Source organism: Otolemur garnettii, unplaced genomic scaffold (assembly GCF_000181295.1).
Source record: "Otolemur garnettii isolate 467f Iridium unplaced genomic scaffold, OtoGar3 scaffold00054, whole genome shotgun sequence".
Lineage (NCBI taxonomy): Eukaryota > Metazoa > Chordata > Mammalia > Primates > Galagidae > Otolemur > Otolemur garnettii.
Window position 1 is genome coordinate 1,393,060 of NW_003852449.1, and position 13,857 is coordinate 1,406,916.

The window sequence follows — 13,857 nt, forward strand, 5'->3', positions numbered from 1 at the left end:
TTTTTTTTTTAGAGACGGAGTCTCTTGCTCAGGCTGCTCTCCAACTCCTGAGCTCAGGCAGTCCACCCGCCTTGGCCTCCCAGAGTCTGAGGGTTACAGGCGTGAGCCACGCACGCACGGGGCCTGATGAGGGATTCTTAAAGAGAGCTTTGGGATGGGCTTTTTCACATTTCTACATTTTGAACCAGGTTTTGCTTGGCTTAATGAAAATCTGGACTGCACTTTTAAAAAGTGGGTAATTTCATCTCAGGTTTGAAATGAATGTGTGTCTGGGTGAAGTAGGTAATTTAAGTCCTGTTAAAATTTGTTTGTACCACAGTAGCGGGTGAGTGCTTATGCTCAGGGATTTCCCAGTTCACAGATTATTGTATCATTTTGGAAACAATTCTAAATAAATATATAATTTCAATTTTTCTCTTATTCACATAACCTTAAATTTATTTCCTTAGGTAGCTTAAATATATTTTAGAAGACTCACTTTGAAATTTCAAGTATAAATTCCAAAAAGCCTGTTTACATTCATCATTTTATTAGAGGAAATTTTTTTATGCTGATGGTTACATCTGTCATTTTATTCTAATTTATGTGATTGTTCTATAGAGAATAGAGTTGAGGGCATAGATGTTGTTTGAAAGTTAAAACTGCAGAAGTCATCCTTAAAGGTTTGTGTCCAATTTGAAGATATCCTCAATTGTGTACGTTGGCATCTTTTGGAATTTATCTGTTGTGACACGTCTATGGAAAGTTTTGTGAACTTCTTTATTCAGCCACACAACTGCCAAAGGTTTGAAAACCATTAGTTCAGAATCTCAGGAGAGTCTTGAGAACTCTAGCATATAGCACTCAGACAGAAACCATTCAGCAGAATCACCCAAAAGATTCCTTGAAGTCACCTGAGGAAAATGTCCAGTTAAAAGTTATTTTAGGCTTGGCGCCTGTGGCTCCAGCGGCTAAGGCGCCAGCCACATACACCTAAGGTGGAGGGTTTGAATCCAGCCTGGGCCCGCCAAACAACAATGATGGCTGCAACTAAAAAATAGCCGGGCGTTGTGGTGTGGCAGGCGCCTGTGGTCCCAGCTACTTGGGAGGCTGAGGCAGGAGACTTGCTTGAGCCCAGGAGTTGGAGGTTGCTGTGAGCTGTGATGCCACAGCACTCTACCCAGGGGAATAGCTTGAGGCTCTGTCTCAAAAAAAAAAAAAAGTTATTTTAAAGATATGTTTTATACTTGGTTATTAAAAAAGTTCTTCTTGGAGACAAGTAATTGATGTGTGGTTATGGTCCTTGTCTTGAGCTTTGGTACTGAAGTGCATTGTGAAGTGAGACGTGGCAGCTAGTTCAGGCCCCTGGCTAGGATGTCTGTTAGTAATCAGAAGTCAGTTTCTTCCAGTGCACATTTATATTTTGAACATTTACATGTATTAGGATCATTAGTGAAGGAAAATCCCTTTTTTTAATCCCCAGTGTTATTTTTTTCACTTTTTCTTTTTCTTACGTTCAGTATTTATTAAACACTTTAGCATGCACCAGGCACTGCTTTATATTTTAGGCCCTGGAATGTAGCCCTTTTGGAGATTGTGTTTTAATGTTTAATTGTTTTCCTTTTATTCCTCTTTGGTTAGAGTTTTTTTATTAGGGCAGGTTGGTGAATTTTATGAAATTGTGTAAGTTAAAATTTTATAAAATTAAGAACTTTAAGAGGGAAATAAAAGGCCTATGAAGAGCTAAGAACCTCAGTGCTGATCACTGGTAGGGTCAAGCAGACTGTCTCGCATAGGAAGATAGTTTTGTAATCCAGCAGGGGAAGGATGTGTGTCCCCTGGGTGACCAGTGGCAAGAACTAAAATGGGCCCCCCATAAACTTGTTGTCTTTGGCGTCTTTCTTTGACACCTAAGCTAATGCCACAAAGTGGTGCACAGTCCCTATTTTGACTCTTAGTACATTTTGGTTTTTAAGTTATGTGTTTTACCGATCTTGAGGTTAAAGCCACATTCCTCCAGAGCGTAGACAAAAGCATCCTTAGAAATGGATGTGTTAGTACATGAATGAGGACACAGTGAATGGAGACTTGAAGTTCACCGCTAATGCCCCCCTGAGCGCTGTGCCAAGGGAGGGACTTGCACAGATAAATAAAAATGCTCCTTCTTGGCTCAGTGCCTATGGCTCAAGCGGCTAAGGTGCCAGCCACATACACCAGGGCTGGCCGGTTCAAATCTAGCCCAGGCCTGCCAAACAACAATGACAACTGCAACCACAGAATGGCCAGGTGTTGTGGCAGGCACCTGAAGTCCCAGCTACTTGGGAGGCTGAGGCGAGAGAATTGCTTAAGCAATTGGAGTTGGAGGTTGCTGTGAGCTGTGATGCCACAGCACTCTACCGAGGGCAATAAAGCGAAACTCTGTCTCTTAAAAAAATAAAAAGCTCCTTCTCCCCACATGTGTGCTGAGAAATGCCAAAATTGGGGGCATCATACAGCCTGGTGCTGTGTATGGATGCAGATAGACAAGGATATAGTTATTTCTGCCTGAAGGGTTCAGAAAAACCTCCAGGAAGGAGTTAACATAGGAAGAAGGCTTTTTTAGGACAAAGAGGGGTCTGGATAAATCGTTGTGTAGGTGGGGAAAGATCGTTTCCAGTAGAGAAAAGAACTTTTGAGGAAGTTGAAAATTGAAGGTGCTTTTATCACAGTGTTACCAGATCATTTCAGTGATAATGACAAACGTATTTTCAGTTCTTTAAATCTGATTCTGTCTCTTGTTTTTAGCATATGTGAAATTTATTGTAAATTGGTACCTGTGATGTTGGTACACTTTTTGCTTTTGTTTTATTAACTCTATTAAGTGATTATTTGATAGGCCAGTTTTATTGCTACTTTTTAATTAGAGTGGTTCTAACTGTTTTAATTTTGTTTTAGATTATAGCATTTGATGAGCTGAAGACTGATTACAAGAATCCCATAGACCAGTGTAATACCCTGAATCCCGTAAGTTGTAATATGGAGTTTATCTTTAGATTTTAGAAAATGTATTTGTTTTTAACTTAATGTAATTTGAAAGTGGCCCCCACTCTCAGTAGCATGATATATCTTTACTTTGTGAAGTAGGCAGAATTAAAAAAAAAAATTCTTTTTCTTGTCATGCTTGACTGTTGTGACTATTATTAATCTGCTGGTGATCTTGTCAGCTGTCATACTAACATTCTTCCAATCTGCTTTTTACATTGTCGGCCAAAGACAGTTGAAAAGGTCAAAAAGATTAAAAGAGTCAAAATTGCATTGAAGGTGTGTACTGCTTTTCAGTTTCACGTTTTACGCTGTGTCCATCTCACGGGGAGGGTCAGGACATTTGCTATTTGTGATGTTTTGTTCACTGTGCTCGTTCACATGCCTGTTGAGGTTTATGATTTCATGAAATTTCACATTTTATGCAAATGTTTGCTTGCTGGCCCAGTCAAGTAGGGAAAGCTGTTAAATGCTTATGCGTATTTTCTCATTGTTATAGCCATAGGCACATATTAAATTATTTGGTGCCATGTTTGAAAATTGGTTAACGTGAAATGAGTTTACTACGTGGTGAGGTTCTTCTCTGGTTGTGGCTCACTGTCAGGTCGGATGCTAGTGAACTCTGAACTCTGGCTTATCTTCCAGGCCGAGTTTTATCTGTGGTTATGTGTATTCTGGAACATATTCATTCTTTCAGCTGGTGTTTATTCGGCCTTGGGTTCTGTTCTCGGGGTCTGGGATCTTGCCTCAGTGCTGTCCTTTGGTTTGTGGAGTCAGAATTTTGTGGACACCAATCCATTGACAGGGATGTCTGCAGTTTTTCTGGTGTGTGTCCACTTTCAGTTCCTGAAGTGGGCCAGTCGCACACCTAAGTTCTCAGCTGTTCTGGCTTTGAGGATACTGTGGCCTGCTGGTCCTCAGGGGGTTTACTTCTATTTGTGACTCATTGAGGAAGATTTTCCTTTTGCCTGATTGTGCAGAAACTAACAGATTGTTAGAAAGCAGTGAGTGTGTCTTCAAGAAATAAAACAAATCACTTCATGTGAAGGCGAGGATTTGTGTAGATTTTAGTTGTCTGAAACTCTGTGCACGAGTATGCCTGAATATTCATTTGGAAAAGCATCTATAAGGTCAGTGTGCTGCTTGGCCACTTTCTCAGGTGAATGTGAGTGACAGGACAGATTGTTGGGTGGTCTTAGAGAACCGTCGTAGTCAGACTTGATGCAGGCTCAGTCAGAAGCATCGACTTACTGGCTGTTGCTCTGCTTTTTCGGAATAAGATGTGAAAAGATGATTTGCCTTCTTGTTGGAGCTTAATGTAATAAGAGTGCATTGTGAAACATCTTAACCTAAGTAGTGGAAATTGTTACCAAGAAAAGAAGAAACTGAGATTTTCACTTTGACAGCTGCTTATCAATAGTATTCTCTGCTCTGTGACTTTCCCTACTTTAAATAACCAAGTAACCAAGCCAGGCAAGGCTGAGGACTTACTTGCCTGGGGCTGGCTCTGTGCTAAGTGCTTCCCCTGGTTTTTTCATCCACTTCTCTAGACAGTCTAATTCATTTGTTGTTATTCTCATGAATGGGGGAGTAAACTGGCACTTTGCCCAGGATTGTGTAGGTGAGGGAGAGCCAGAATTTGGACTCAGCCTGATTTTTGAAACTCAAAGTCTTTTATTTTCCTGATTTACCATAAGTTTAAGAAGGATTAATTTCATTTTAACATACTGTGTGATTCCTGGCTTTTCCTGATGGAAAGAAATTCTCACTGAGGAAAGATGTGCCTGGGATGTCGTGATGCTGTGATGGGCCGGTAGCAGAGGCAGGGTGCCGATCATGGCTGAGCAGCAGTGCATCTGACAGTTTTCCCTATTTAAATTTGTTTCGACAGTTCTGCCAAAGTATGGGGGAGGACAGATATTATTTTTTAAATTGTGAGCTTTTAACAACAGAATATTACATTTTGCATGTTTAAGTACTATCATTTCAGCCACATTTGCATGAGGTATTCTTTCTGGATACTAGTTTTTGTGTGAACCTTGGTTCCTAAATGGAATAATTTTTGTCACTTAATGGGAAATTTCATCAAAAAGAATGATTGGAGAAGACTGGTTTTTATCAGAGAGATGTAGTAAATGCTCTGGACTTCTTTGGGGAGATGGGAGAGAGGGTCACACTTGTTTCCTAGGAGATCCTGGTGGAGTTGCAGGGGGTCATCTTTAATTAACACTTTTATTACAGTGTGTTATTTCAGAGCAGAGGGGATCGTGCTTTCAAAATCATTCTCCTTAGACCTCTGTCAGTGTAGGAAGAAACTTGGCATGAGGATTTGTTAGCTATGAGTTGGCTTTAGGTACCTAAAGGCAGCTTATTACATTTTAAAGAAAAACCCTGTAATTTAAACTAGTATTATGAAAGCAACTCTATGGGAACTCCTGATGAAAGGTACATTTTTCTTGGTTTGTTCTGGTTATACATGTAGTTGTTAAGTTCCAGAGATGTCCTGTGGCCCTTTTCTGTTTTAGGGAACTTTAATCCTAAATAGATGTTGGCTTAAAGGTTTATGTTACTTACAAGTTTATATACATGTGCAGGATTGATCTTTAGTTATTATTATTTAAATTTGTAGGAGATACCTGGTTAGTGGTGTAGACTAATTGGCTTTAGCAGGTCTCATTTACAGAGCTGTTCATTGGCTGAGTGTGGTGGCTCACACCTGGAATCCCAGCTCTTGGGGAGGAGAGGGGAGGCCAAGGAAGCACTCAGCTTCATCACTTGAGCTCGGAAGTTTCAGACCAGCCTGAACAGGAGCAAGACGCCATCTAGGGCTTTGTGGAGGGCGTCATCTAATCTCACCAATTGGGAGGGTGAAGCTAGAGGATTGCCTGAACCTAGGAGTTTGAGAGTGCTGTGAGCTATGACACTTTGGTACTCTGCCCAGGTGAGAGAGTGAGACTCTGTCTCAAAAAAAAAAAAAAATAGTATTCATTACAAAGTTGCCTCTACAGCTTTAAATTGGAAAGTGTAATTTGGGAGTATAATTATATTATTTCTACAGCCATGGTTCCTCTCAGGAATGATGTAATGATGTGGAGTATTCATAGGATTTTAATTTGGTGTGAAGTAAACAGTAAGGAAACTGGCTTCTGGCTGTGACTTAAAGGAGAGTCTGGTTGAAACTTGCAGTGAAAGTTTTGATATTCTTATTTAAAAAAACATCAGGCTGAAATCTTTAGGATAAGAAAGATAATTTGAAATCTAAGATTAACTCCCAGTCATTTTATAAAAGCATTGTGCTTGAATTACTTTTTCTTCAGGTAATACTACTGACACCTGTTGCCATAAGGTTTGTTTTTGGTCTGCTGTGTCTGTAGTGTTTGTTGGCAAGCAGGGGTAAAGAAGCAGAAGGCCCCATTGGAGAACGAGAAGGCAGGAACCCGAAAATTCTGATTCTCACCCCTCCTACGTTGCAGAAAGCAAATCTTCTGCGTTTGTACATTAGCCTTCTTCCTCCTTGACTGTGCTGAGATTACTGGCTGATTGGCTTTGTCCATTGAAACTGACTTCTGTGGTGATGTGGTGTGATTGGCTGCCTGTCGTGTATGTAGCATTCCTAGTTTTCTGTTAAAGGCTTAAAACACTAATGTGTCAACTCTAAAGGGGAGTTTTTGTTTTTGTGGGGTTTTTACATATGTTGCATGTGATCAGATACCTTATTTTTGTATTTTTATCATTGTTTAGTGGTGGAAACAGTTGACTAGCAAATAACTGAACAATCTGGGTGGTAACTTTGTATAATTTAATTTCTTGCTCTAAGAATTTGAATTTTAAATTTTAAGTCATTTATTTTACTACTTTAGGGTAAGCTGTATGTTTTGGTCAATATGCTTGTAATCCTGCTTTTAGTAAAAATTTAAATATGGCAATAAAATCAGTCATGTCTTTCATTTCTGATTCTAAGAAAACAGTGATATTTTATTATGGAAGCTTGGTTGCCCCCTGCTTTCTGGTTAGCTGCTGCCTTGATGCCAAGGCGCCTGCTGATGGCCCGTGTCTCCTTGCAGCTGGTCCTCCCAGAGTACCTCATCCACGCCTTCTTCTGTGTCATGTTCCTCTGTGCGGCAGAGTGGCTCACACTGGGTCTCAATATGCCCCTCCTGGCATATCACATTTGGAGGTAACATTTAGATATACTTTTAATCTTTTTCCTAATTAAATTTTAATTACACTGAGGTCAATAGGATTATTTTATGTGTATATGCTAGTCATCTAAATGAAAACTGAAAATTAGTTGGGATTTAAAGATCAAGTAGATGATCAAAAACCTGTTTAATACCTTATTACTTTTTAAAGGAATTTTTAAAAAAAATGAGGTATAACTTACCTACAGTAATGTGGCTCAGTGAATTTTTATGTGTGTATACCCCTGTGAAACCACTGCCCAGATGCAGATACACAGCGGCCCCGCTCTCCAGAAGGCTCCCCCGGGTCCCGTCCTAGTCAGCTGCACCTCCTGGGGCCCTAACCGCTGTCAGCGCAGGTTACTTATTCCTGTGTCGGAGCCTCCTGTAACTCAGAGTGTACAGTGTGTGTAAGACTCCATTCTCTGTGTTGACTTTACCTAAGTTTGGTTATGTATAAAAGATAATCATATTCTGTAACTTCTTTTGTTGTAAATGGATGTCAAATCTTATTGCTTTCAATGCTAGGAAATGTGTACTGAAGAAGTATTGAGTAAAGTGGTATCACGTCTGAAAAGGATTCTGGATGACTCAGGAGAAGTGTAGTTAGTGATGGGCTGCGGGAGCGAGGGTAGAGCAGGTGGGGTGGACGAGCGCATCCGGAACACGCAGGCCAAACATTCCTGCGTCCTCTGTAAGTTTAACATTATTTCAGGATAAAAGCGCGAAAACCCTTAAAAAAAATTTTTTTTTTTACAGTTCTGCCTGTTTTTCTTGGATTTCTGAAAATTCAGAGACCAAAATAACTTTGTTTAGCTGCCCTTTTTGTACTGTCCTGCTCATTAGGGATCCGGTTTTAAATTTAAGATGATGAAATGAAAGAATTCTACCTAGAAGTAAATGTATACTTCCCTACATGGATCACCTCTCGTTGTAACAGATATTTGAGGAAAAACTCCTCTTCCGTGTCCTGAAGTTTTTCTGCCCTTTCCCAGCAGCTGACAGACTGTGTCTTGTTGCAGGTATATGAGTAGACCAGTGATGAGCGGCCCAGGGCTCTATGACCCCACCACCATCATGAATGCGGACATTCTAGCATATTGTCAGAAAGAAGGATGGTGCAAACTAGCTTTTTATCTTCTAGCATTTTTTTACTACCTATACGGGTAAGTTAAAAAATTAACTGAAAATATGATTTGAGTTTCTTGCCTTAGAAGTTTGCAGGCATTATGGATTATAACAGAATGAAGAACAGCTCATTGCCCTCAGGTGACGACAGCTGTAGTGGCAGAGGACACATGTTCGTGTGACACACGGTGCGTGTCAAGGCAGCACCCTGCAGTCACGCAGAGTCTGGGCAGGGGAGCTGCTTCCTCAGTTTTCAGAGACATCTGGTCAGTAAAGGATGGAGGTTACTGTGCACAGAAAAGTGGCAGCATTGAGAGGATAGGTTTGTGTGAGTTTATAAAGCCTCTGCTTGTCTCCAGTGACTTTCCGGAGATAGTGTTTAATTTTTTCCTTGTCATACACCATGTGCTTTGCCTGTTATTTTCTGGTTTGCTTGATCTGAATGGGGTGAATGCAAGAAACGGTTCTACCTTATGGGGTGGGGGCAGTTACCGACTGATTTTTATTTTATACTATGATGGATTCATTATTATTTCTTTTGGTCGGGGTTTCTCAACGCTGAGGCTGTTGGCAGTTCTGGCCTGGATGGTCCCTTTTTGTGGGAGGCTGTCCTATGCATTGTAGGCTGTTGAGCAGTGTTATCCCTGGCCTTTAGCCATGAGATGCCAGCAGCACCTCCTTCCTGTGTCCTGACAGCCAAAAATGTTTCCAGAGGTTGCCAGATGCTCCTGTGGGGCGTAGCTGCCCTGCTGAGAGCCGCCGCCCAGGTACTGCAGGTGCCATAGACAGCTGCACACGCAGGCCCCCAAAGACCACTGTCAGGTGTGGGATTATGGCTTTTCTTTAAGCTGCATAAATGTTCTTTTCTCATCTGTTTCTCATAGTCAGCTAGAGAGGGCTTTCCACCTGATTTTCTTTTTTTACAGTTTTTGGCTGGGGCTGGGTTTGAATCCCCGCCACCTTTGGCATGAGGGGCCAGTGCCCTACTCCTTTGAGCCACAGGTGCTGCCCCCCCCCCTTTTTTTGAGGCAGTGTCACTTTGTCGCTCTTGGTAGACTGCCGTGGTGTCACAGCTCACAACAACCTTAGACTCTTGGGCTCCAGTGATTCTCTTGTCTCAGCCTCCCAAGTAGCTGAGACTACTATAGGTGCCCGCTACAATGCCTGGCTGTTTTTAGAGACGAGGTCTCCCTGGGGGCTCAGGCAATCCACCCGCCTCAGCCTCCCAGAGTGCTTAGATTACAGGCATGTTCCACTGTGCCCAGCCTCCATCTGATTTCCAAAAATAGAAAAATAATAGCTGTATAAGATGATTTTTTTTGACTGTCCCCCTGGGTAGAGTGTTGTGGCATCACAGCTCACAGCAACCTCAAACTCCTGGGCTCAAACGATCTTTCTTTCTCAGCTTCCCAAATAGCAGGGACTATGGGCGCCCACCAATGTCCAGCTATTTTTTTTTTTCCAGCTTTTAAAAAAAATTTTCCTATTTATAGTAGAGTCAGGTCTCGCTCTTGCCTAGGCTGGTGGCAAACTCCTGAACTCAAGTGATCCTTCTGCCTCAGCCTCCCAGAGTGCTAGGATTATAGGCCAGAGCCGTCACGCCAGGCCTAACGTGAACTTGTTGAAATAATTAAGTAACATTCTCTCTCCTGTTTGTCACTTGAAAACTTCTTCCATTGTAGGAAAGTGTCAGACTGAGATTTAGGCAGGCCCCCTCCGGTTCTGCCGCTGTTCCTGGCGGTGCGTGCCCCTCAGTGAGTCTGCACCTGTTTCTCACAGGCGAAACTGGGGGAGCAGTCTGAAGAGTGTACTTCTGTGTGCCATGTCCGTGGCCTATTGATTTTCATTTTTTTAAAGTTTTTTATAACGAATGTCTGGACTAGTGCTGGCATATAGCAGCACATAAGACATTTGTTGAAAGAAAGAAATGAAATGAATGAGTAAATGATAAAGTTGGAGAAGTGCATTGTGGGAAATTGAGGGCATAGGACACTCGCTGTATTGTAAATTGTCAGGTGTGCCCGACGCTTTGAGCCACGTCCCTCTGCTATAACGCTGTGGTAGAATGGCCCATGGCAGTTCTTAGGCCTGATTCAGATGGTTATTGCCTTTTATTTTGCTGGACTGTCCCCTTTCCTTTTTAAACCCTGCTGTTACTGCTTAGAGCCTTTCTCTAATGGGAAACATCCTCAGTTGATCAGTCCCTTCTATCAAATGGGAGTAAGTACAGCACTTGCCTTCTAGGACGGCTTGAGGATGAGGTGAGGAGATGTATGTGAGAGTCCTCACGGGACTTGGCGTCAAGCGAGCCCTCTGGAGACCTTCACTCCTGTTACAGACATGGCTCTAGGGAAGGGCCCGCTGTGGATTGCTCTCTCAGCTCCATCCTCCATTAAGCTTTCAGCTGTGCTGTTCCACTTGCTAAAAGTGGAAAGGAAATAGGGGACATCTACAGCACATGCACCCAGCCAAGTCCTGTGTTAGGCAAAGGTCTATAAATGCAAACTAAAGTCATTATGAACGTGTCAGTATTTTCTGTGATACAAGTTTTGCTCTATAAAGCAGACTTAACTTTTCTGCATTCTTGGGTTAGCTTTTATAATTAGGAATGTCTGAATTAACAGTTTTTTTCTTTTTTCAGCATGATCTATGTTTTGGTGAGCTCTTAGAACAACACACGGAAGAATCGGTCCAGTTAAGTGCATGCAAAAAGCCACCAGATGAAGGGTTCTATCCAGCAAGATCCTGTTTCTAAGAGTAGCCTATGGAATCTGATCAGTTACTTTAAAAAAATGACTCCTTATTTTTTAAATGTTTCCACATTTTTTGCTTGTGGAAAGACTGTTTTCATATGTTATACTCGGATAAAGAATTTAAGTGGAATTACGTATAAATTAATATAAAGTGATTACCTCCGGTATTGGCAGGTTTAAACTTGCACTCCTTAAGGAACAGCCCCAACCCTCTGGATGACTGCATTGATCACTGACTGTCCTGGTCCATTGGAAGCTCTGGTTCATAGGAACTTGCAGGGCTCATTTTGGTTTTACTGAAACACATCTAGTTATAAATCAGCTGTATGTATCAGGTGCTACGATGAGCTGGACTATGTATCTGAGGCGGGAAACATCACGGGTTTCCCGAGCTATCATGGAGATGATCATGTATGGGCACATGTACAAGAATAAGAGTGGGATTTTTTTCCCTTTGACTTGAATATTATCCCTGTATATTGCATGAATGAGAGATTTCCTGTATTTCCACCAGAGTAACAAATATACTTGCTTTAATTCTTAAGCATAAATGAACATGGTATAAAAATATGCTGAATTACTTGTGAAGAATACATTTAAAGCTATTTTGAATGTGTTTTTATTTGTAAGACATTGCTTATTAAGAACTTTGTTATTATGCTTACTGTTCTAATCTGGTGGTAAAGGTATTCTTAAGAATTTGCAAGTACTTTAGATTTTAAAAACAGAGAGAAAATTGTATAACCATCCCGCTGTTCCTTTAGTGCAATACAATAAAACTCTGAAATTAAGATTTACTTTCAGTCCATTGTTTTAAAGATTACAAGTAGCTATTTCTTAAAGTAAGAATAAAGACACAATAAAGACATATTAATTGTCATTTTTTAAAAAAGTATTAAGTTGTGGTTTTTCTTAAAAATGCCATGCCTGAATCTAAAGAGGAATATGTTTAAATGGCCGTGTACATTACCCTCTGTTGTCATTTGACAAGATTTATAAACACTGATGGCACAGCGCCATCATTTATCTTCCCTGTTTGAAAAAAAAATTGTGGCACTTAAACTTTTATTTTTCAAATAGCAATTTTAAGGTAAAACGGCTTGTAAATTTTTCTGAGTTTTCACTGCTTGCGAGGCAGGTAAATTATGGCTTACCTGTTTTTGTAAGCATTTGTGTGCTTTATTTGGGATGAGGAAGTGAGGGCAGTTGAAAATAATTTAAGTGGTCAGAAGTTGCTTGAACAAGCATCAAAGAAAGAAAATCAATATATAAAATTTCACATAATCATCAAGGGAGTTTGTGGATGTGTTTGTGGATGTCTTAAGCTAAGAACTTCTTGAATTAGATGCTGTTTTGTTCTTTGCTAGTGAAAAAGTGCTTTATCCCAGTGCTTCCCTGCCCTTGGCAGAGAGAGGGGCTCCCGCTGTGTCGGTGCTGGGTAACAGGGTGGGTGTGTTGGAGATGTTGGAGCAGGAAGATGTTGGAGCAGGAGAGTGACAGAGTCAGGCGGTTTCACAACCAGGAAGCTTCACACACCTGTGCTGTGCATCTAGGGTGCACTTGGCGGCAGGGGAGGTTCTGGCTGTGAGCGCCAGCACTCGGGTCCTAGTCTGCCTGACTGTCAGTGCCCACTCACTGTCTCTCTTGGTCGTAGTACTTCTGATCATGAGGCAACTGGCCGGGTTTACAGTCCACATTGGTGTCCTGGCCTGTCACTTTAATATTCCTCTCAAAAGTGTCTGGATAAATCCTTGCTCATAGCAAACATTAATTTCCTTTGTAAGTTTTAACAAATATCCTTCTAATAATCTCCGGAATATTCTCCAGGGTTAATGTAAAGTGTACTGGTTGGCATTTGCGGAAGCCACTTTTTTGTTTCCAAAATTAGATATATGGTCCTCAGCTGATCGCTCAGAGATGCTTGCCAGTGAGGTTCCCCTCTCCGGCAGGTGGTCGGGTCAGAAGGGCGAGTGCCTAGTTGCTCTCGTGGTGTCTTCCCATACTTATTATCTGTGTTTCGTGAAATTAAATCACATGGCAAGAGAAAGCAGAAACAAAATCCTCGCATTTCACAGTGTTGCACTTGCTATTTTCCTTGCTTTGAATTTAGTTCTCATGTAAATCTGCTTGGCGCAGCCCCCCCCCCCACAGCGTCTCCTGCTGCTTGTGGGTTCAGCGGAGGCCTGTTCAGCCATGGCACATGACCCCTGTGTGTAGTGCCCCTGCCGGGTGGGGCCAGCTGTTTATTCAGGTAGTCTTTGTTCCAGTTGCTTTTGATACATCCATTTATCTCTACAGCTCTCAGAAACCATTGTACCCAGTTGGGCCTGTATGATCACATCTAGTGTAGCACTGTGGCTGTGACTATACCAAGAACTCGGTTGCTGTGGATGCTGCCGCATCTCCTGAATTGAAAATCTTTTAAATAAAGCCTGGGTAGCAGTTATTCTTACTCTTATTATGGCAATATTCCTGTTTCCTACTAAAGAGGTATAGGAGTAGAAAATATTTGAGGAGCCACAGATCTTAATGTTATTCATGATGTTTGATGGTTTTCACGATGCTTAACTGGTATTCCCTACTTCCTATTCCAGGGTAGAGGAGAGTTTGGCCCCAGACTATATTCAAACTGCTAATTTGTTTAAAGTTTGAATTTTTTTTCCCATGGGAAAGTGCTAGGAAATAACCAGACAAGCCCACTTTGGGGTGTAGGTTTGAAGATGTTCGTCAGTTTTGAAGTCTTAGCAATAATACTACAAGCTGTCAGACCTACTAGTCAAGTTCAAATACCCAGA

General features: G+C 41.4%; 1 protein-coding gene across 1 annotated transcript in view; it reads left to right on the forward strand.

Annotated features, from left to right (window-relative positions):
• Window positions 1-11,855, forward strand: part of CNIH1 (cornichon family AMPA receptor auxiliary protein 1) — a 13,543-nt gene extending 1,688 nt beyond the window's left edge. Inside the window, exons 2-5 of the mRNA XM_003792130.3 lie at window positions 2,914-2,982; window positions 7,065-7,177; window positions 8,204-8,347; window positions 10,951-11,855. Of these exons, the coding sequence (XP_003792178.1) occupies window positions 2,914-2,982; window positions 7,065-7,177; window positions 8,204-8,347; window positions 10,951-10,978 (354 nt within the window). The 3' untranslated portion in view covers window positions 10,979-11,855. The remainder of the gene's footprint in view (window positions 1-2,913; window positions 2,983-7,064; window positions 7,178-8,203; window positions 8,348-10,950) is intronic.
• Window positions 11,856-13,857: the final 2,002 nt, after the last annotated feature.